Source organism: Myotis daubentonii, chromosome 14 (genome assembly GCF_963259705.1).
Source record: "Myotis daubentonii chromosome 14, mMyoDau2.1, whole genome shotgun sequence".
NCBI lineage: Eukaryota > Metazoa > Chordata > Mammalia > Chiroptera > Vespertilionidae > Myotis > Myotis daubentonii.
This window is the reverse complement of record NC_081853.1, coordinates 34,257,124-34,279,382: the sequence shown is the minus strand read 5'-3', so window position 1 is coordinate 34,279,382 and position 22,259 is coordinate 34,257,124. Positions and strand designations below refer to the sequence as shown.

The 22,259-nt window shown below is 40.7% G+C and overlaps 1 protein-coding gene across 4 annotated transcripts in view; it reads right to left on the bottom strand.

Annotated features, from left to right (window-relative positions):
- Positions 1–22,259, bottom strand: part of CPNE4 (copine 4) — a 347,796-nt gene that overhangs the window by 82,082 nt on the left and 243,455 nt on the right. For all 4 annotated transcript variants that reach the window (XM_059663961.1, XM_059663964.1, XM_059663962.1 and 1 more), the window contains exons 5-7: positions 21,487–21,561; positions 17,901–17,984; positions 14,173–14,262 (exon numbers count right to left, since the gene is read on the bottom strand). In XM_059663961.1, the coding sequence (XP_059519944.1) occupies positions 14,173–14,262; positions 17,901–17,984; positions 21,487–21,561 (249 nt within the window). The remainder of the gene's footprint in view (positions 1–14,172; positions 14,263–17,900; positions 17,985–21,486; positions 21,562–22,259) is intronic.

Genomic DNA, 22,259 nt, shown 5'->3' with positions numbered 1-22,259 from the left:
CAAAATCCCAGCACTGCTGGACAAGGTCTCAAGGAGTCCAGAAAAACACATGTACGCTTCCCTCAGGTTCTCTTCACCACTTTAGTGTGGGGTTACTGTCATATTCCTAGATAACTTATATTTTTTTAATATAAATTTTTATTGATTCCAGAAAAGAAGGGAGAGAGAGAAAGAAACACCAAGGATGAGAATTATTGATTGGCTGCCTCCTGCATGCCCCCTACTGGGAATTTAGCCCACAACCAGGGCATGTGTCCTGACCAGGAATTAAATCATGACCTCCTGGTTCATAGGTAGATGCTCAACCACTGAACTACTCTGGCCAGGCCTAGATCACTTATTTTTTTAAAAATAGCTGATGAAAACAATGGCCACGTGTTTTGCAAAGAAGCTAGGTGCTGCTTCTTTGTATACTTAACACCATGTAGTGTGGGTTGTAATTATAGAATGAACAATGCAGAAATGTGGAATATGATAAACTCACTTTAGAAAATGAATGAAAGCATAGAAAGACACCTGCCTTCTCTGTTTGAACTCATGTCACTAAGCAATTGCTGTATTGCCAAGCTATTTTAAGCCAAAGTAGATACTGGAATTCAAGAGGAGATAAGACAAACTGATCTGAAGTCTATTTCCTAACTTTGTATAATGTCACTACACAAAAATAGGATATGCTTGCCTATCACCAGGAAAACCCACAGGGATTTTAAAAAAAATAGTTACTTCAATTCTGAATTTTTAGATAGGAACTAAAAAGTTCTAAGCAAATATAGAACATTGGCATGAATATTAAAAATTGTGTGTCTATTTTAAGCTAGTGTTTTCTTTTTTCCTTGTTACAAAAGTAACATATTTTCAAGGTAGATTAAAAAAAATTCTGAACATTAGATGTTTGCTATTTAGCTACTGAGAAATGTGTACTGTTCACATGGTTTTGGTGTGTTTCTTCCTAGTCACATACATATGTGCACCTGCTTGCATGTTCAAACTTGCACATTCACACACACCATCTATTTATTGACAACATTTATATTTATGCCCCAGTCTTAGTTTTATCTTCTGAGAGCCAAACTCACATAGGCAACAGCCAGGTTGTCCAACTTCCTGATTTGCCCAAGACTGATGGCTTCCTGGGATGTTGGACTTTCAGTGCTAAAAACTAAGACAGTCCTGGGTCAACTGCTCACTGGGTGACCCATCCACACCTTAAATTTAGCAAGTACAAAACTGAACTCATCGTTTCCATCCCCAAACTCTTACCCCTTCAATGGTCTAATCTTAAGGAATGGTGCCATTTTTCCACCCATGTGACCGTGGCCAAGGCAGGAATTAAGGACTAATTCTTGAGACATTCCTCTTCCCCTCTCTCTATCCAATAGCCAATGTGGTACCAAGTTCTGGTCTTCCCTCTCTGGCTAGTAATTCTTACCTGGATTACTGCTATGACTTCTATCAGATCTCCTGCTTCTAGCCATTCCCCACCCCCATTCTATAAAAATTCTAGAAAATAGGCTGAGGACTGATCCCAAGAATTCAAATATGACCATGTCACTTTATTGCAAAGAACTCCTTAGTGTCTCTCAGGATAAAAATCTAAACTCCTTAAGGTTCTGCTTACCTACTAGTTTATAGCCAACTCTATATCCTGCCATGGGACCTCTTCCCCAACACATTAAAATTCTGCAGCCTTGGGCCCATTAATCACAAACTCCAGCTCCTTTTCACAAACCTTCAAGGTCTTGGCTTAGATGATAAGTTCTCCCAGGAAGCCTCCTCTGAAGCCTGTAAATATTTTATGTTCTTCATAATCAGTTTATGTAACTTCACACATCAGCAGAATTCTGAAGACCAGTTGGCTGGGAAAGTCTTTAGAAATTTACTGGGAGACCTTGTGTTGTCTCCTCAGTGCCCACAAGGAAAATCTAACAATGGACTAAATCTTCTCAGTCTATTTAGTTAAGCAGCGTCTCTCCACCCTGGGTGCACATCAGAATCACTTTGGGAGCTTTTCAAAATTTCTAATGCTTTGGGCTCATTTGGCCAGAAACTACTTAATTGGTCCGAGGTGGGGTGTAGCATTCAATATTTTTTAAAGCTCTCCAATAGGTATCCGAGGTTGAGAACACTTCATACTTTCATTATGCAACTGCAAGGCCACCTGTTATTTTCTGCCCATCCTGTGATTAACATGAACTCCCTCAGTTATTGTCAATCACACACAACCCAAACCTCTCCAGGGAGAACATTCCTTCCTACGCGGCCGGGGCCAGCTTTAGCCACAATGAAGTGACAACGTGATCTTTGTGTTTCTGAACTTCACTTTCATTTCTCCATTGGACCAAACTCAGGAGGGGATGCAATGAATTTTCATCCTTAAACCCCAAGAGGGAGGGGGAGATTAAAGATACATTTGACAAGAGTAGTTCTCAACCAGGGGTGGTTTGGTCCCCAGAGGACATCTGGCAATGTCTGGAGACATTTTTGGTTGTCACAACTAGGGGTGTTACTGGCGTCTGGTTGGTGCAGGCCAGGGATGCTGCTACATGTCCTGTAATGCACAGCCCCCCACAGCAATGGGTTATCTGGCCCAAAGGTCAGTAGCGGTGAAATTGAGAAACCCTGATCAAGAGAAGAGATTATCCCTAGCTTCCTTCTAGCTGTAAAATACTTGTATCAGTGACTGGCTGCGGAAGAGCCTGTGAGTACCATGGAACTTAGAGTGAATTGGGCAGATAAGGAAGTTAGACTTGGAAAGAAGGAAACAGTAAGTGCAGATATAGAGACGTTTTAAGGTGTAGATGGGTAAATCGAGGGAGGCATGTTGTTGAGATGATCTCTTGACTATTTCTTCAATATCAGTGATTCTCTATATGTGAAGGCAGCATTGGCATGCCCTGGGGAACTTGTGAGAAATGCAAATTCTTGGACCAGACCTACTGAATCAGACACTCGGGGGTTGGGACCTAGAAATTTGTGTTTTTAACAAGCCCTCCAGGAGATCCGATGCCTGCCCAAGTTCAAAAACATTGTTCTAGATTATATGCTGACCTGTCAGAAGGTCTGTTGTGATTTGGTACAGCGTATGCTTTCAAGAGTCGGTTTCATTTTGAGGAGTAGCAGGGGTAAGTGGGTTGTCAGAGAGCTTACGAAGAGGGCAAGCTGGTCTGCGGGAGAGATGAACTGGAGGTAATGCTTCCTGACAAGTCCATTTAGTGACTTTACTCTTTCCTGGGATAGCTGTCATAAGCTGTTTTATATGACAGTGCACCAGGCACGCTGGGTGGTCAATAACAATAGCATTTGGGTAGACGCGTGAAATTGCCAGGGAAAAGGAAAGGAGAAAAAAGGGACAAGTAAATTGTAGAAAAGGTTCTGAGGCCAAGATATTGCTTCTCCTTTTTGTGATTTTTCATTCAAGTTCCTCATTCCTGAAGAAGTCTCTTTCCCTGGTGGCTTCCTCCTCATGCCGACTCTTCCCTTCCTTTTCTTTCCCTCCAGGGCTGGTGGAGGGAAAGACGGGTTACAATTTGAGGGGGAAAACTATTAGGGGAGGGTGTCATGATAAATGGGCCACAGTGAGGGTATTCTCCAAGACAGACAATAAGGAAAAAAATTCCCATAATGAAATCAGACTTGCGCTGAATGAAAGAAAGTGTTCCAGGCCAAAAGTGATATGATAGCAATAATAAATTAATCGGTAACATCAATATATATGAGTGGATAAGAGAGATATTTTTCTTGGAGCCTTTAAAAGGACAGGCCAAATAGCAAAACCTCCAGGATGTCTTCCATAGGATCGAGCTAATGTCAATATGGGCATGCATCCATCCACTCATCCATCCAGGATGCAGATATTTATTAAGCATCTACTATACTATACTATGTGCCAAGCACTACGTTAGGGTCTGAGGATGCAGAGTTAAATAAACCAGTTCCATTTCCTTCGACCTTGGGACTTGCATTTCAGTACAGGAGTCAAATACACATGTAAAAAGACAAACACTGTGATTACGGATGACGGTAAATGCCACAAGGGAGATTATAGGAGGGTGCTGAGATGCAAAGTCCTGGAGGAATGCATGTAAGAACAATGAGATCTGGGAAGGCATCTCTGAGCGACCGAGTTTTGAGCTGACACTTCAAGGTTAAGAATGTGCCAGCATGCAGAGGTGGAAAGGGGACAAAGGGAGACAAATAGAAATTTTGGGCATATGTCAGGCTCTAGAAACATGAACTCAGGAGGCTATTTGAACCGATTAAGAAAAATTATCCATCATATGGCAAGAAGTCCAAAAATGTGACTCCAAGGGCTCTCAGTGGCATACTGAAGCTGTGTTTAATGGCCCCACCAAAGATGATTTATTTTCCAATAAGAATATACCATTGGTTGATTTTGGTTATTTAGTATTTATGAATTGAGAGCTCAGACTCTGTGAAGTTATACATGTTAAACTTGTACATGATGCAGTGATTTCTGTCTGTTAAGCAAAGATAACCCTGAAGTTTATAATCTATTGCTGAAAAGGACGTTAAGTTAACCAATTTAGAAATCTTAGTCCTGTTGAAAGAAAAAGATAATATTTAACCTGAAATACTCTTGGAGAACAGTTTCATCATCTTATGGATTTCTTCATTAATGAGTGAGTTGAAAAAAAATCTTTGATATGTGTTCATTTGATAGTTGAATGAGAGTTTATGCTTTTTAACTTCTTGAAAGTTAGACTTGATAACAAGACTCGCCATGGCTCAGCTTAGAGGTCTGGCGTCTAGAGATCAGCATTAATGAGTTCACAAAGCCCTCGAAGTGTATGCATTTTTCAAAAACAAATGTCCTATTAATCAGACTTTCCAAAGGGTCTTTGTGTCAAACTGCTGACAAGAGTACAATCGAGACTCCTCAGATGCCCTTGATTCTTCCATGCCCGCCAAGTAACATTCTGACTGCGAATTCTGCTCCATAACTGTTCAGATATCAGGAAAGGTGAACCTTATATGGAGCACGGGGATTATAGTTTTTGTTAATTTATTAAAATTTTTGTAAATTAATACATTGGCAGCCTGACGTATGCATCCGCCTCTCCTAAGAGTCAAGTTTTCCAGGTCCCATCAAGGTGACTGAACAAAGCTGAGTTCCTGTAGAAGCAAAGAAGCTGGAGACCACGGCAGGTGAAAGGAGATCCTCGTCCAGCCTCAGGTGCCTCTGTGCTCAACATGAGGAGGCACCTCTAGCTAGTTTCCCTCTAACTCCAGCAGGGGAGGCGGGGGACATGATCATTCTAGCTTTCTTCTCCTCGTTGGGATGGTTCAAAAGTATTTGCGTTCTTCAGCGATGAGTTAAAAGTCACAGGAAGGAAGGTAATTCATATGCTTTCAGGGAAGAAATACAGTGGGGCCTTGACTTACGAGTGTCCCGACTAACAAGTTTTTTGAGATACTAGCTGTCTCTTGGCCGATTTTTTGCATTGAGTTGATAGAGTAATTTGAGTTAATAAGCTCCTTAATGAGCTCGGTCTCGGAACGAATTAAACTCGTAAGTCAAGGCCCCACTGTAATTCGTTTCTAATGAGTCAGTCAACCTGCTCGTCCCTGACATTAGTTTCATGTGCTCCCCACAGAAAAAACCCTCGCCTTCCCCAACCCTTTAGGGAAGTCTAAATACTTGGCAGACAGCTGGGATTTCATGAGCACCATCTCCGTGAGGAGAGGCTAACGCCTCCTCCAGCTCCTGAGAAGGAGGGCCTGTGAGATTGTTCTGCCAAGCACCTAAGAAAGGGTCATTCTCTTGATGTGAAGGGCTCTCTTTTTATAAAAAGCCGTCCTTCTTCCGAAGAGATAGCTTTCTTGATGTTTTATCTGGTAATTCTACTGAAAACACGTTCTGGAAAGAAATGCCCAGGATGGCTGCAGATGGCATTACTTAAAAAAACAACATTCCTGTTGATGTTTAAAATGTGGGAGAGGAGTTGAATGCCCTACAGAATCTCACTCAATGCAAAGGCCTCTGGAGATGTCAGCCCAGGTTGTGAAAACCTTCCACTTGACAAGGCTGGGTTTGAAAGCAGTATTTCCAAAGTGCAAAAGCAAACACTGAGACCTTGCGGTAACTTTTCAGCTTCAGTGTTAAGAAAGCGGTGCAATGATGTGAGATGAAGTCTCCTTGTGAACTTAAGCTGCTTACTGATTACTAATGGAACCTGGCACTCTTCCTTATGTTGACTGGCCATTTGTGTTTTCTATGTTGCGCAATACCTTGTCATGCATGTTACCCATTTTGTTAATTGATTTCTGTGTATGTGTACTCATGTACTTATACATATTTATTGGCTTCACTGACACTTTGGATCCTGGGCATGCTGCCCCTGCAAGGAAAAGGAAGGAAAGAGAAAAGAAGGAAAAAGAGAAGAGGAAGGAAAGAGAAAAATGGCCATATGATGTTTGATCAGTAGGTCATGGCCAACAGATGGCCACTAGACTTTTGATTGGAATTACATTAAATCTATAGACCATTTTAGGAAGAATTGGGATCTCTATGAAGGGATGCGGAACCTTTTTCCTGCCAAGGATCATGATGATATTTATAACATAATCGAGGGCCATATAAAATTATCAACTTAAAAATTAGCCTGCTGGTCCAGCCAGCACGGCTCAGTGGTTGAGTGTCACCCTATGAACCAGGAGGTCACGATTCGATTCCTGGTCAGAGCACATGCCTGGGTTGTGGGCTCGATCCCCAGTGTGGGGAGTGTAGGAGGCAACCGGTTTGTCTGACCAGGCTTGAGAGGGAGTGAAGAAAAACATAAAATAGTCTCTGAACATTCCTAAACCAGAAGTCCTCACTTACACGCTTTCAGATTTGAAGACACAGTCCTGGTGAAGCCTAAAAAACCCCAAGCCAAATTGTGTAATCGAAAAGTACCCCCCGTTTCTAATTGTCTACTTGCATTACAGAAGTACACACGGGAAATCCCTGCATGTTGTTTTTTTAATCGCAATGCCAAGTGCTGTTTTCAGCTAACACTTCTAGACAGAGAGAGAGCTCCACATTTTTAACTCTTCTGCCTGCTGGATGCAACTAACAATGAGGCCCTAAGCTATGGATGAGCCACAAGGTTGAAGCCACAAGGTTCTTGAATCACTGAATGATTAAAAAGTTTTCCCTTTGATTGTTATATGAGCAAGAAAAAAGCTTATATTGCATGAGGCTCTTTTTTACTGCAGAATTGTTTAACCGAAGATAATTAGAGTTGAATGACATAATTAAGCAGTGTCTGGCATAGTACCTGGTAGCTGAATGCTCAGTAAATGTTAACTGTCTTTTAATAGTTAAGAGCAAGGTCTATAGAGGATGAGACCTGGGTTTAAACAAAGGCTGTGCTACTGAGCTGTGTAATCTTAAGCAATTTGCTTAAACACAGAGAATTCCTCATTTGTAAAAAAAAAAAAAAAAAAAAAAAAGATAATATTAATGTAAAGGAAAAATTATTAAAAATAAGATAATATGCAGGTTTTCTCTCATCCAGAAACCTCCTTTTTTGCTGATTTAACACTGTTAAGCTCATTATTGCTTTTCCATGCTTCAGTATTGATCACAGCTCTCAGTAGAGAAAGCCTGCTGGGCTCACAGGTGCCATTTACTTAAGTGGAGTCAAGAATTCCTGTGCCATGGCTGATCCGCTATAGAGGCACCATGATGAGTCTGCGAGCCTCTGGTAACTAACTGGCTGAACTATCAACAGGCACAAAATCAGCAGCCCTTGGGTCCAGAGGGCCATAAGGAGAGCATTTGAATTGTAACAGATCTCATGAAAACTTAACAGGACTGTGAGCCCTTCAAGTTTCCCACTCCCACCAACCCTTTCCATTGTAAGGAGGTAGAGATGAAAGTGAACTTGCTTTCATCTTATTTTTTGATTTTTCAATTACAGTTGACACTCAATATTATTTTATATTAGTTTCAGGTGTACAGCATGGTGGCCAGATATTTATATAATTTGTGAAGTGACCCTCCCCCCCATAAGTCTAGTACCCAACTGGCACCATATATAGTTATTACAATATTATTGACTATATTCCCTATGCTGTACTTTATAACCCGTGACTAGTACTTCTTAATCCCTTCACCTTTTTTTATGCAGACCCCCAATTCCCCTCCCTTCTGGCAACTATCAGTTTTGAACTTGCTTTCAACTGCCTGAGCCTAGGGTTGGTTCTTTATTACAGGTGTTTTCAATAATCCTGAGCATACTTTAACAATGAACCCCTCAATTCCAATGTCCAGTGTTTTGCAACAAGAATTAGGAGTGCTAATGTAGCCAATGGGGTATGTAATGATGGGTTTGAGGGAATTATGGGGCTAAATTGTGGCCACTGTCAAGGACTGAGATCTGGGGGTTGGAACTGGGGTGGGATTTCTTCCTTTCCAAGCAGTTTGAGCCAGAAAATCAGAATGAAAGAGAAAGAAAACAAGAATGGCAACTAACTCCAAAGGACCAGAGGCAAAGTAAGAGACACTCAGGGGTCTAGGAGTTAGTAATCACATGCGGTTGGGAATAAAGGGGGAAGATTCAGCACAAACTCCAAGAACACACTCCAGGAGTCAAACCCATTTGGCAAGAATGTGTCAGTGAGTTCAGAGCAAAGACAATGAATTTGTAGAGAACATATGATTTCAATTTAAGATGTCCTGGTCACACGTGAGAAGTGAGGACACAGATAGCTGATGTAAGCCAAGTACAAATGCTAAGGGTTTCCTAAAGGAGGAAGAGCAGAATGTATACATACATATGCACTTAGCGTTGCAGTAAGATGGCAGAAAGAATACTGAACTCCTTAAGAGAGGCACCGGCTGACTTGACAGAGAATCATTAGAAAGACAGTGTTTCTCAATGTGTGCTTGGCAAACGGCCTGCACCAGCATTGCTTAGGAAAAATTGTTGAAATGAAGATTCTAGGACCACTGGGGTCTGGGATTCTAATTCCATAGAACAGTTTTCTGATTGGCCAGGAATCCCGCTTTGGGGGTGTCATAAATGAGCTCATGAACGTGGCAATTTCAAATCAATGAGACATGGTTGCAAAAGAGGGAGGGTATACAGAATGAGGAAGACAAATCATGGGTGAAAATGTCATTTGTTGGTTGCTTTAGACCTGTACCTCTTACTCCTTCATGGCCTCCTGAGTCTTACCACCTTGGCTTTAACTTTGGGAACCCGATTCTCCTTCTCTCCTGCTACTTCCTTCTGCCTGGTCTTGCTTGTGCCCATTCCACCACAACCTGGGCCGCTCTCCTGAAAAAGGCCTGGGGTAGGTTGACACAGAAACAACTAGTCCCCATCACCCTAGATCCCTCTTCAAGGCAACTACTCTCTATCATTCATACTCAGTGGATGCCCGATAAACTCTACGGGGAGAGTATTAGAGGAGAACTCAAACCACACAGGTAACTTGGAAACATTCCACCATAGAGTTTATCAGGCATCCTGTCTCCTTCTCTAATTAGGAAATGGCCTCATGGTGCTTATATGGTGTTTGTCTAGATCAGTGATTCTCAACCTTCCTAATGCCATGACCCTTTAATACAGTTCCTCATGTTGTGGTTACCCCCAATTTCATTGTTACAAATTGAACATAATTAAAGCATAGTGATGAATCACAAAACCAATATGTAATTATATATGTGTTTTCTGATGGTCTCAGGTGACCCCTGTGAAAGTGTTGTTCGACCCCCAAAGGGGTCGTGACCCACAGGTTGAGAACCATTGGTCTAGATTATTCTGGCATGGCATTTTCTCATAGTACTATGCTGATGGTGCCTTCTTCTTCTCTTCCTCAAGGCCCCAATCTGGAAGAACTTATTCTGAATACTAGTAGTGCCTCCTAAAGAATATGTAATGGGCATTAATAATTCGTTGATCAAATCAAATCAAAGGAAACAATTAATACCATATTTCACAGAATCTATGAGGCACGTATTTATTTTCTTGTCGACCACACATCGATAAGAAAGCAATGTGCTATAAGTTTAATTGAGAGTATTTTTCCCCCTTAGTGGTATGTTAAGTAATTGACAGTTTCTTAGACTTTATAAAATATGTTACATATAAACAAGTCTTGTTTCTGTTAAATATTAGGATGATGACAAATAAGCATTCTGGTTGGGTAAGAGTAAAGAGATGTGTTTTATCAGGATGATTTATTTTCTAATAAATATAACAAAATAGAGGTAGCACAATTCAATAAAAAGCATTAATTTTGGCATTTGACTGCATAGGGTTTTGACCCTCAGTTTCTTCACCTGTAGAATGAAGACAATGGAACCTATCTCACAGTATGGTTAGTAATAAATAAAATTATGATTTTGACAAAGATTCCAATATGTCATGGAAAAAGCATGAATAATTTCATTAAATAGTTAAGATTAAATATAAACTTAGGAAGCAGTGCAAGGTCTTTCACCCAGTTGCAGTGCTATCTTTGGGTAATCCAAACAAATAAGAATCCTCTCTGAATGCTACCACAGGTATTTGAGGCTCAGTAGATGTGGCTTAGAAAGCTCTAAGTCTCTGATACCTTCAGATCTACTATAAAAAATTAATCTCTGCCAGAATTAATGGGAAGTACTATAGCATTTTCCACTATAGTGATGAATAAGACAAGAATGCCTTCTATCTCCACTACTATTTGACATGGTATTGGTCCACACAATTAAAGAGAAATAACTAGAGCCATAAGTTAAGTAAGTAGGGGGAAAGTACCTACTTCCAGATAATATAATTACATATTTGGAAAACTCCAAAAAAATTAACAGAAAATTACTATAAACAATAATAGAACTTTATAAAACAAGAATTTAAGAAAACAATTCAATAGCGTTTATGTATACAAATAATAACAGTTACTTAGAATGTATAATGGGAGACCCAATTTACAATAGCAAATTAAAGGAAAAGAGAGAGAGGAAGAGAGAGAGAGAAAGGGAAAAAATTAACTAGGCATAAACATTCCAAACCTATAAGAGAAAAACCTTAATCCCTCCTGCAAAACGCAAAGGACACATGAATAAATGGCAAGGCATTCTATGTTCTGGGATGGAAAGACTCAATATTAAAAAAATATTTCCTTTGAAATCCCAACAGAAATACCAGCAAGCTTCCTTTTCTTTTTCTGATACTAATTGCTTATAAAGTTAAATGGAAAGAACAAACAAGCTAAATATCCAGGAAAACGCTTAAAAGACAAGGAATACAGAAGTGGGAGGCGCTAGCCCTACCATATATTGAAATGCACTACAAAATGATTACCTATAAGGGAAGAGGGTAAAAAGAAGGAAAGACAGGAGTGAGAGCTGAACTTTCCTGGCTACACCTTGTTTTGTAGCTCTGACTTTAGAATCATGCAAAATTTTATATAATTATAAAACAAAATTAAAATTGTAAAAACAAATCCTAAAAACTGAAAGCAAAACGAAACAAATGAACCTGGTAGTTTTACGAGGTAGAGGTTTAACACTGGAGAAGAATTCTTTCGAGATTTTAAATATGACTCACCATCTATTGAGAGATATAACTTATAAAGCAAAAGAATTTAAAGCTTATGACTTTAAAAAAATCATACCAGAAAGCAAGGAGACTATTAAACACTATTAAACTTACATCAAAAGAACCCAAGAGCCAACTTGAAGGGGGTCTCTTTGGTTAAATATTGGATAATTAAAGTTTGCAAAGGAACAATAATAACTGGAATACTCAAATATATTAAAAATCCATGAATTCTTAATAATATTGAGGGACCTCACTATGCAGAATGCTGGGGGAAGTAGCTTGTTATTCTGAAAACTGGTGAGAAAGGAAAACAGGACAAATAAACCATGTTTCTGCCTTTTGTGTACAAATCACACCTCGGCAAACCAAATAGTTATTTAAAGAAAAGTCTTTCTTTACCGAAGAACTCTAAATAATAAATAACAAAGAAATGGCAGAATTGGAAAAAACCATTTGGAAGCCATAACAAAATGATGAATATAGGCAATGTTCCTCCATGACTGTTAACACCGTAACAAAGCACCATTACTTATAAAGCATTGTTGCTAGACAAGGGATCCTGAAGCTGATCAGGTTCTAACTAGCTGTTAAAGGGTATATACAATGTGAGAAATGCTACAGAACAAACCAACCTTGTCTCTTCAATAAGTAAATTGCAAGAAAAAGAAAAAAGAGGAAGAGGCAACTAACAGATTATGAGACGTCAGAGATATTTCAGTTGAATGCAATGTTTGAACCATGTTTAGATCCCAATTCAGAAAAACTAAACGTTTTAATAAATTAGACAATCAGTCACATGTGAATAGTGGCAAAATATTTGATTACTAGGAAGCTTAGTTCATATTCTTGGATATGATAATGGGTTTGTGGTTATGTGAGCAGAAAGATTCCTTACCCTGTAGAGATATATACTGAAGTATTTTTGGATGAAATGGTATGATGCTGGGGGGGTAAGGCACATCATGACTTTTGTTGTTCCCAGATACTTCTGCCTTCATAAGCCCCCAATCACCATAATATATTTTGGGGTCCTAAAAATGTCATTGTTTTCTGACGTGAGAAAAAAAGTAAAACATTTTCTTCAATTTTACAAGTTCATTTCTTTCTTCTGATTTTAAGAGCAATTAAAACATTTTTGTAGAGTCCTAAAAGTATCACGGGTCCTGGCATTATATGCTTGTTGTGCCTAAGGGACGAGTCTGTCCTCATTTGCTTCAGAATGACCCAGTGGTGGGGAGAGAGAGAAGGAAGAAGATTTATGAGGGCAAAATAGGGAAGAAAATGGAACGTTCCAAAGACGAACATTGGCAATGGTTACTTTCCATGGGACTAGGTGCCCTGAAAGACCATGAATGTCTAGTTTGCCTAATGAACCTATATTCCTATACAGACATCCCAAACTTTTAGAGCCTGTAGCCATTAGCCATCACCATTCTCCAGCATCCCTGGCTTTGCTTTCAGGCTATCACGGCAACCTTCTGACTGCTGTCTGCCCTATGGTTTGCTCACATGGAGAAAATGCCTGCTAAAGCTGAAGCGCATGGTATATCTGCTTGATGGGCATTCATCTCATTGAACGTGAATCAATTAGCCTTATAGGTTCTGGTCTCCCTTGGATTTACGTAGTCATCTGGAATTGGTAGAATCAACTCTGGGACACTGACAATATGTCCCAGCTTCTGGATTTCCAAGGCAGAGAGAGGGACAGACCATTGAACTCAGGCAATGCCTCCTGGAGTTTGCTTCTGGCATTAGCCTATTGTCTTCCTTTGGTCATCCTGACCCTCCACAGTGCATCTTTTCTTCCAACTTCTATATTCCCATGATATTCAAAATGCATTTGTGATAGATTGAAAAAAAAAAAAAGGCCACAATACTAGGTAGCTCCTCCCACCAAAAGGTGGAGTCTGTTTCCTATTTCATCTCCTGAATCTGGGATGGCCATGTGACTTGCTGTGGCCAATAGAATGTGGAGGGAGTGACCATGTATGAGTTCTAAGACTAAGCCTCAAGAGACCTCACAGCTTCTGTTCTTGGTATTTTGGAACCCTGGGTTGCTCTGTGTACAAGGCCAAGCTAGCCTGCTGGATGATGAGAGACAAATGGCCCAACCACCCCAATCATTCCAGATGACAGCCAGGTACACCCCAGAAGCAGAGCCACCCTGCTCATGTGCAACAGGCTACAAATATGTGAGGGAGTCCAAGCAAGCCCAACAGAAGAACCTCCTAGATGAACTCAACTTGCCAAAGCACAGACTTTCAAGCTAAATAAATGGTTGTTATTTTAAGCTACTAAATTGTGTAGTAGTTCGTTATGCAACAGTAAGGAATCAATACAGCAGTATTTGTGTTCTTAATAACTCCCCATTAATAATCCTGAAGTTATTGCCACAGTTTGTCTCTGAGAAGCTGTAAGATTTGCCTCTTGACATAACAAAATTGGGATTTATCTTGGGCTATGTCATGAGCTTCAATGACTCTCGCAGAAGAAATTGCCCCTACTTTTCCAATAAAGATGCTAAGGGATTTGGTTAAATGGCACAGAAATTTTGGATTTTCCAACATTCACTTAAGGGGAAAGATTAGGGTTAAATACACAAAAATTGCATTATCAGACATAGATTTCTGACCTTTAGCCGGCGGTCTGGATCTCCACTGCATAGGGAATTTACTGATACTTTGAATGATTTCCAGGCTGGGCTTAAGTTATTCATCACAACCTGAGAAGAAAAAAGAGAGGAGTGGTGGGTGGGAGAGAAAATGTTTGACATTTTCACGTTTTACCATAAAAAATGCTAGAGATGCTTTTTGGCACTTTGAAAAGGACAATTGTTTGGACCAAGTGCCTTAATGAAAACCTATAGTAGATCTTTTAAGGGTGTCCATTAAGTGGGTCAGTATAGGCAGAATTCCTGTGATCACTGGCCTGGCTGTCATTTTAAGAATAAGGACAGTAATACTGTCTAGTATGTGGATGCTGAGGATGACTCATTCTATATCAAAAGGGATTGGGATTAATGAGATGGGGCTACCTCTGGCCTCTGATAAAACATCCCCTCTTCTGTAGGACTGTTGGTCCTATGACATAAGTTCTCTTTTATTGAGATCAGCATAGGCAAAGACTATTGGTGTGTGTGTGTGTGTGTGTGTGTGTGTGTGTGTGTGTGTGTGTGTGTGTGACAGGACAATTCTACTGCTAAAGAATTAAATGGTTTTTGGTAATCTTTGAGTTTGAGTTAGATCAGTTTACAAATCAGAAGTTTCTAGAAGAAAAAATCCCAGGAGCATATTTATACTAACTATCCTAGGAAGACAGACACAGGGCCAATCTTCAGTGTCATGACCTAAGTCTATTAAATAGTGAAACACATTTAAAAGCAGCTTACTAATCATGAACTTGGCTAAATCCTGCCCAAAATTCCACATGTGTCAAGTCTTACCCTGTCATCACTATGATTCAAATAATTCAATTTGTTTTAGAATGTATGAGTGTCTGCTCTATGCCTAAGACTATTCCTGAATCAGCAGGGGCTGTATCACCTGGGAACTTGTTAAAAATGCAAACTTACAGTCCTGGCTAGTTTTGCTCAGTGGTTAGAGTGTTTTGCCTGTGGACTGAAGGGTTGCAGGTTTGATTCCTGGTCAAGGGTACGTACCTCAGTTGCAGGTTCCCCAGCCATGGTAGAAACATGTGGGGGAGGCAACCAATAGACATGTCTCTTTCACATTAATGTTTCCCCCTCTCTCCCTCCCTCCTCCTTTCCTTCCACTCTCTCTAGAAACCACTGGAAAAAAATATCCTTAGGTGAATTTCTAGGTTCCACCCAGACCTATGGACAGAAACTCTAGAGGACAGCCCCCCCCCCCTCCCCCAGGTGATTCTGATGCATGAGAGTACTGCTCTAGGGGATATAAAATGAACTTAAATTGTCATATTGATTTTTCTTCCTATGAAGTTATTAGTTAGCAGAAGTCTTAGCACTGTAAAAAATTAATTCTCTATCCAAATAACATAATTATTTTCTAAGTGATTCTCTCTTCTACTGGAATCCTTAATATAACTATGAATTATTCATTATATCCTGGGCTCATTATTAAATTTCTCTTAATGCATTAAAGTAGAAAAATACTGTTCCTGTGTGACTTTGTCTTAAGCTCCAATACCCTGGGGATGATCAAAGTGATAGTGATGAGAAAAGTTAGATAAAATCATCTGGGTTAGGTCAAAATTCTCACCTTTATGTAAAAACTAGAGGCCTGGTGCATGAAAAATCGTGCACTTGGGTGTGGGAGGGTGTCCCTCAGCCCAGCCTGCCCCCTCTCACAGTCTGGGAGCCCTCAGAGGATGTCCTACTGACGGCTTAGGCCCGCTCCCCATAGGAAGCGGGCCTGAGCTGCAGTCTGGCCTCCCTCTGTGGGAGGCGACTGGCTGATCAGGAGAAGGCACCACCCCCATCACTTCGTCACTGCTGCTGCCTCTGGCCTCCCTCTGCGGGAAGCGACCAGGCCGATCAGGGGAAGGCACCACCCCCATCATGCCTCTGCTGCTGCCACTGCCAGCCCCCAGGCAGCCACCACTTGCCTGAGCCTTGGGCCGGCTCTGGGCAGTGGCAGCCACCATCTGAGGCTTGCCTGAGCCTCAGGCAGTGGCTACAGCTTTGTCAGGAAGACATCTGCTCTAATTAGCGTATTACCCTTTTATTAGTATAGATACTAAGGAGTAAAGATGTCTTATTACAACTGTTTTGAAAAACTCAATAGCAAATCAAAATTTCAACTAGAAATTTCCTCTGAAATGCAAAATGTGCATGTGTGCATGCCCACAAGAAAAAAAAATCAATGTTACGTTGCTTGACTCACTGGAGAAGTTTATAATCACATTTCTTGTGAGACTCCAGGATCCCCTCAGTAATGGGATACTGGGGGAAGTTCTAGAGATTCTTGGGACTAGGAGGACTTAACAATATCAACAACGAGAAAAAAAAGGCTGTGAGGAGCAAAGGAGAAAGGGATCCTGTGAGAGAAGGCCAACAGTGTACCATCCACCCCTGTGCTCCCTGCACTTTAAAGCCTCCATTCACTGACTACAGCGAAAGCTTGATTGGATACCACTTCTGGTCCTCCCCAAAGTCTATCTACTTCCCCTGAAAAGTCTGTGCCACCAAAGGAATCCTTATGTGTGAAACGATTCTATTCAGTGGGGGTGAAACTATCCCAGTTGCACCTCAATCTATTCCCCAGGGATTAAGTTCCAGAGCATCACTTTGTGCTATAACTTGTAGTGGACACACTATTTATACCCAACTCCATTCATTTAATCATTGTTTTATTAAACCCATTTTATTAAATGCCAATACCCACAGACTAGGCCATTCAACACTATTTAATACTTGTCTACTTTAACTATGACATGTTCTGTTCCCCCAATGTTACTTGCAACTCTGTTACTCCAGGAAAATAAAACTGGATTTCCAGTGTAGGGTAGTGAGAACATGGCACCTCCACTCTCATCGTATGAGTCACGAGGGTTCCTTCTTCCTTTATGCTACCACTGGTGAGCACAACACAGTGTTCCCTTAGCTCCAAGCCAATCATCAAAATTACCCCACTTCCTCCTTATCAATGTGCTTCTCACTCCTACAGAATCTCTCTTGGAACTGGCTTATAAATAAAATTAAAAGTAGAGATTGGGGTTGGTTGCTGAGTGGTACACAGTAGTGGGTAGTGGTGGTGGTGGTGGTGGGGGGGGGTTGGACAGTGAAGCATAACGTTTGGAGACACATGGAGAGAGAGGAGGGGAGGTGAGAGGGACATGCAGATAGACCCAGTGGCTGCTGAGGAAGGCTGCTGTTCACATGAGAGGCTTGCTATCAGTCCAGTGTATCAACTTTCCCTGGGGAGGCAGATTGCCTTTCCAAATTACAGTGAAGCTCAGGATCAAACACACTCAATTCAAACTTCAGCTGTACCCCTGTTAACTGCGAGAACTGGCAAAGTGACCCAACCTCCCAAAAGTTCAGTTTATTCAACTGCAAAATGAGGGTAATAAGCATGTCAAAGGATTGTTGTGAGAAGTAGCTAAAATAATGTGCATAAACACACTTAGTACAATGTTTGGCGCCTAATGACCTTCATTAAATGTTACCTAGTATTTATATTTGTATTACTAATAAAATAATGAAAAATGTGGATGAGAGAGGGTCTTCTTTTCTAACAATCTGACCTGAGAATAAAGAGTCCTCTTGAGAACAGTGAGGACTCATGTCTGAATGCATAGCTACAGACATTAAGAAATGTAAGGGTTTTCTCAAAACAGGTCAATTTATCATCTTAGGAGATGAGATGGCATAGTTATTACCTCAGTTCGGTGTACAAGCTGCTGAGTTGCATCATCATTCATACGAAAAATTTCCAGAAATGGGTCAGATTTACTGAAGAAATCCTAAAATAGACAGATACATAAAAATAAGTTGTTTTCCCTCCGCTAACACATCTAATTCAGCATATAGCATGGATATAGCATATTCCCCCCCACATAGTCATACTGCAACTTTCCAAATGTACTTAGAAAGCAGTTGTTCTCATGATACTTATTAACAAAATTTTAAATATTAGGAGCTTTATGTATTTCAGTGGCTTTTAGTCATGATATATTTTCTCAATGAATAGATAAGCTCAACTGCTAACATGTAGGCAGCTAGAACATCACTTGATGCTAAAAGCTCGAAGGAGGTCGCCCTTGAGAACCTCTGGGAACTACTTTCCCAGCTGTGACATGAAATAATTATACTATCTTATTCTGGATTGGTGACAAAAGCACTGTGGCAGATTGCGTTTTCCATAGGTGGCCCTCACAATGTCCACTGTCCACAGGTTTTCTACAATATGACTTTGCTACCCCCTCACCAAGGCATGGAGTCTAACTCCCCTCTCCTGGAACTCTGGGATGGCCTCTCGGTTCTCTTGTAACCAATAGAATATAGCAGAAGTGATGAAGGATGACTTCCAAGGCTATGCCGAAAAGGCCACCCAACTTCTGCCTCATTTTTTTGCATGCTCCCTCTGGAAAAAGCCAGGAGATCATGTCGGAAGTATGACCATCCAAAGACCAAGCTCCTCCACGAGTGACTTTTGTCAACATCATTAGGAGCAGAAGAGTTATCCAGATGAACCCTGCCTGAATTTCTGGCTCTCAAAATCATGGCATACAGTAAAAGAGTTGTTAATTTAAGTCACTGGGTTTTGAGGTGGTTTTGTTATACAGCAATAGCTAACCAGAGCAGTAATAGTGTCTTTGTCATCAAGCAAATCAGAGCCTTTATTTCCCGAAGAGGTTGTATGAGATGATCTTCATGGCATCATCTTGTTTCTTAAATTCTACAACTTGCCCTCTTTTCACCTGAGACCATTCACCTTCCAGTTCAAATGGAAGCAATGGCTTCTGCTTGGCTCTGAACAGGGCCTGCTCCTTGCTGGATACTAAGGAGTCCATTATAAAGGGCCTGGGTCTACAGCACCAGGGCCCTGGATAATCTGCACAGTCAGGGGTGGGAATGGCCATCTCGAACCACATTAAATGCTACATAGGGACTCTTTCAGTTTTATGAGCAGTGTTCATTTGAATGAAACGAATCTTCAAACACCTTAGAGTCAATGTGTCCACTAACAAACCTGGAAGTCTCCTTGCGCTGTGACATAAGTTAGAGGACAAATTAGTGGTTCTTAAGAGACTAGTAAGAGGAAAGAAGCCATTATAAGCCATTAACTGAATAGTGTAACACTGCTACACACTGACTCCATGGCTTATCATGGTACCTGGAAAGGCACTACAAAGCAGTTTGGTGAATTATTCTGAAACCGGGGGATATGACAGGGAGAAAGAGCATAATGGTTCCAAGGAAATGAAGGTTAAAAGCTCACACCCAATTGATATCAATGCACACTGTGGCTCCAGCACCAAGTTCATGCTAATGTCAAAAGGTAGTGGTTGTGTGAGTTTCACACCATGTACTCAAGATACTGAAAGAATTAAAATATAATTCATTCACAAGGATAAAGTCTTTCCTGATGTCCCCAGGGCACTCTGGTTATACATCACTTAGCCCATCCTGTCATGGCTACAGTATTATTATATCGTTTGTTGTTTAAATTTATGTTTCACTTAGATGGTGAATTGCAGGTTGTGGGTGGGAGAGTGGTTTAAAGTATGTCTTTTTCCTATCACTTGATGCATAACAAGCATGCAACAAAGGTTCGGTAAATGACTGATGAATAAGTGAATAAGTAAACAAGGGAAAGAGTGAATTAATGAATGCATAAATGGGCTGAGTATTTTTGCAGGTGAAAGTGAATGAGATATGCCAGGATATAAGCTGCTGCTTAAGAGTTTAGGAAATTGCTTAAGATACTGCTTTACCCTCTTCATCCTAATGCCTGTGTGGTGTCACATCCAAACATCCCAACTTCTCTAGTTGTACTCTAGGAAAACGAAGCCCTTTGTGAATACAGTTATGAATGTGATGTGTTTTCTGATTCAGGATATGGTTAAAGGGAAATCATAAATAAATGGTGAGAACACCCCCCCCTTTTTGTTTTTTAAAGAAGTGGAGACTGTAGAACTTTTTTTTTGTATACGTAAGACTAACATGGACTATGATTGGGAGGGAGATGTGAGATATAATAGAAAGATGACAGTGAGGCAGACATGAAACTGAAATCTCAGTTTAACCACTGATTAGCAGGATATGGTGGTCACAAGAACATACTTTGGTCAGTTGCCTCCTACATGCCCCACACGAGGGATTGAGCCCGAAACATGGGCTTATGCCCGACCAGGAATAGAACTGTGATCTCCTGTTTCAAAGGTCGATGCTCAACCACTGAGCCATGCCAGCTGAGCGACGTATATGTTTTTAAACCTCTTACCAAATACCTGGAAACACATTTTGGGATATAAACCTTGTTTTGATGCAATTGTTTCCCAGTTCAACAAAGTCTTAACTGCTTATCCATGTTAAGATGAACTGGCCTGGTTGACCTATTAAATAAGGAATGGGTCAGATAAGTGAAGAGCTTGGTTCAACAGTTACACTCAGTAAAATGCATCCAACTTCAGTTAAGCTTGGCCTTTTGAAAATGATCGGTTGCTAAAATCTGAAGCTGAATAGATCAGATTCCTTTCCCTTATAACACTCTATCTTTCCTCGACTCCAGAATAACCTGCATGTTCAGACTACTGAGCTTGTTGGCCAATTTTGGCTCTTGGCCTCCTCGATGTCCTTGCTGAACCTTCCTTGGACTGCATGGCGTTCCAGGACACTGCCCCGCCCTTCCTTCCCTCTCTCATTTATTCATTGTCAGACTTGCAGCATGGTCTGTGAGCTCTCCCAGACTTCCTCCCTATGTTCCTTACACAGGCATGTCTCCCAATAAAATCCTTGTATATTTAATCCTGTCTTGGGTTATCTGAACCAACACATCTTTGAATCTGTTCCCTCATTTGCAAAACAGTGTTAACAATCTCTGTTGGCTGGAAGTTATAAGAATGAATGAATGTGATAACACATGCAAAGCTCTTAACTCTGGCAAGTATAGGTGTTCAATAAATGCCACTTTTTTTCCCTTTTCCATTTCTTCCTTTCCTTTAACATGCCCCTACCAATGGGGTTAAATCATATTTACAATGCATATCTGAGCTGTGGCATTTGGGAACAAATGACGTCTTAGTGTAATAAAAATTTCCTGGTTTAATTGTAGTCTCTCTCCTATCTCATTAACTACTTCACAATTTGGGGAAAGTCTTACTTTGCAGACCTCTCTGAAATCTCCGATCTGTTTAATAATGGAGGCTGAAAGGGACAAAATAGCTATAGGGGAAAATCTGATTAAACTTTGTGTGCTGGCTTTATTACTTCCTTCAGGAAGGTTAATGCCAAACACTTTACCTTGTCATCCAATTTCCGCGCGTTGAATGCAAGTTCAACATAGTCATCATTGCCGGATAATTCTTCAGCAATCACCTACAGGAAAAAGCATGCATCAGCTGCAGTAACGGTTGGACCAATCAGCCCAGGAATTCATGAACAAATTTAGCTCATATTTGGTTCAAAATCAACAAAGACTGAGGCTAGAAAAGGAGTTTTCTACAATGCCAGTGAACATGGCAGAGCATTTCCAGGTGTTTAAGGCAACTCCTTAGAATAAACAATAGTAGATAACCAGATTTCACATGACAACACAACAGGTGGGGTGTAGGCTGGAAGAAGAGACAATTTGGAGCAGCAGTTAGGAAGAGCATTGGATGGCACATCCACACATAATTTTATATATATAGTCCCCCTTTGGAAAGTTGCAAATAAGGAAGAGCAGTAACATTTCCCCACTGTTTTTAGACCAACAAGGGATAGGGAAATAAACCAGTCTCTATGTCCTTTCTAAACCAATGATTATATGGCCATCAAAAAAATGTTCTAATTTTTTTTTCTTTTTTAATTGACTTCAGAGAGGAAGGGAGAGGGAAAGAGAGATAGAAACATCAATGATGAGTGAGATCACTGGTTGGCTGCCTCCTGTACTCCCCACACTGGGGATTGAGCCCACAACCCAGGCATGTGCCCTAATGGGGAATTGAACCGTGACTTCCAAGTTTATAGGTCAATGTTCAACCACTGAGCCATGCCTGCCAGGCTAATTCCTATTTTTTGTAAAAGACCCCCCC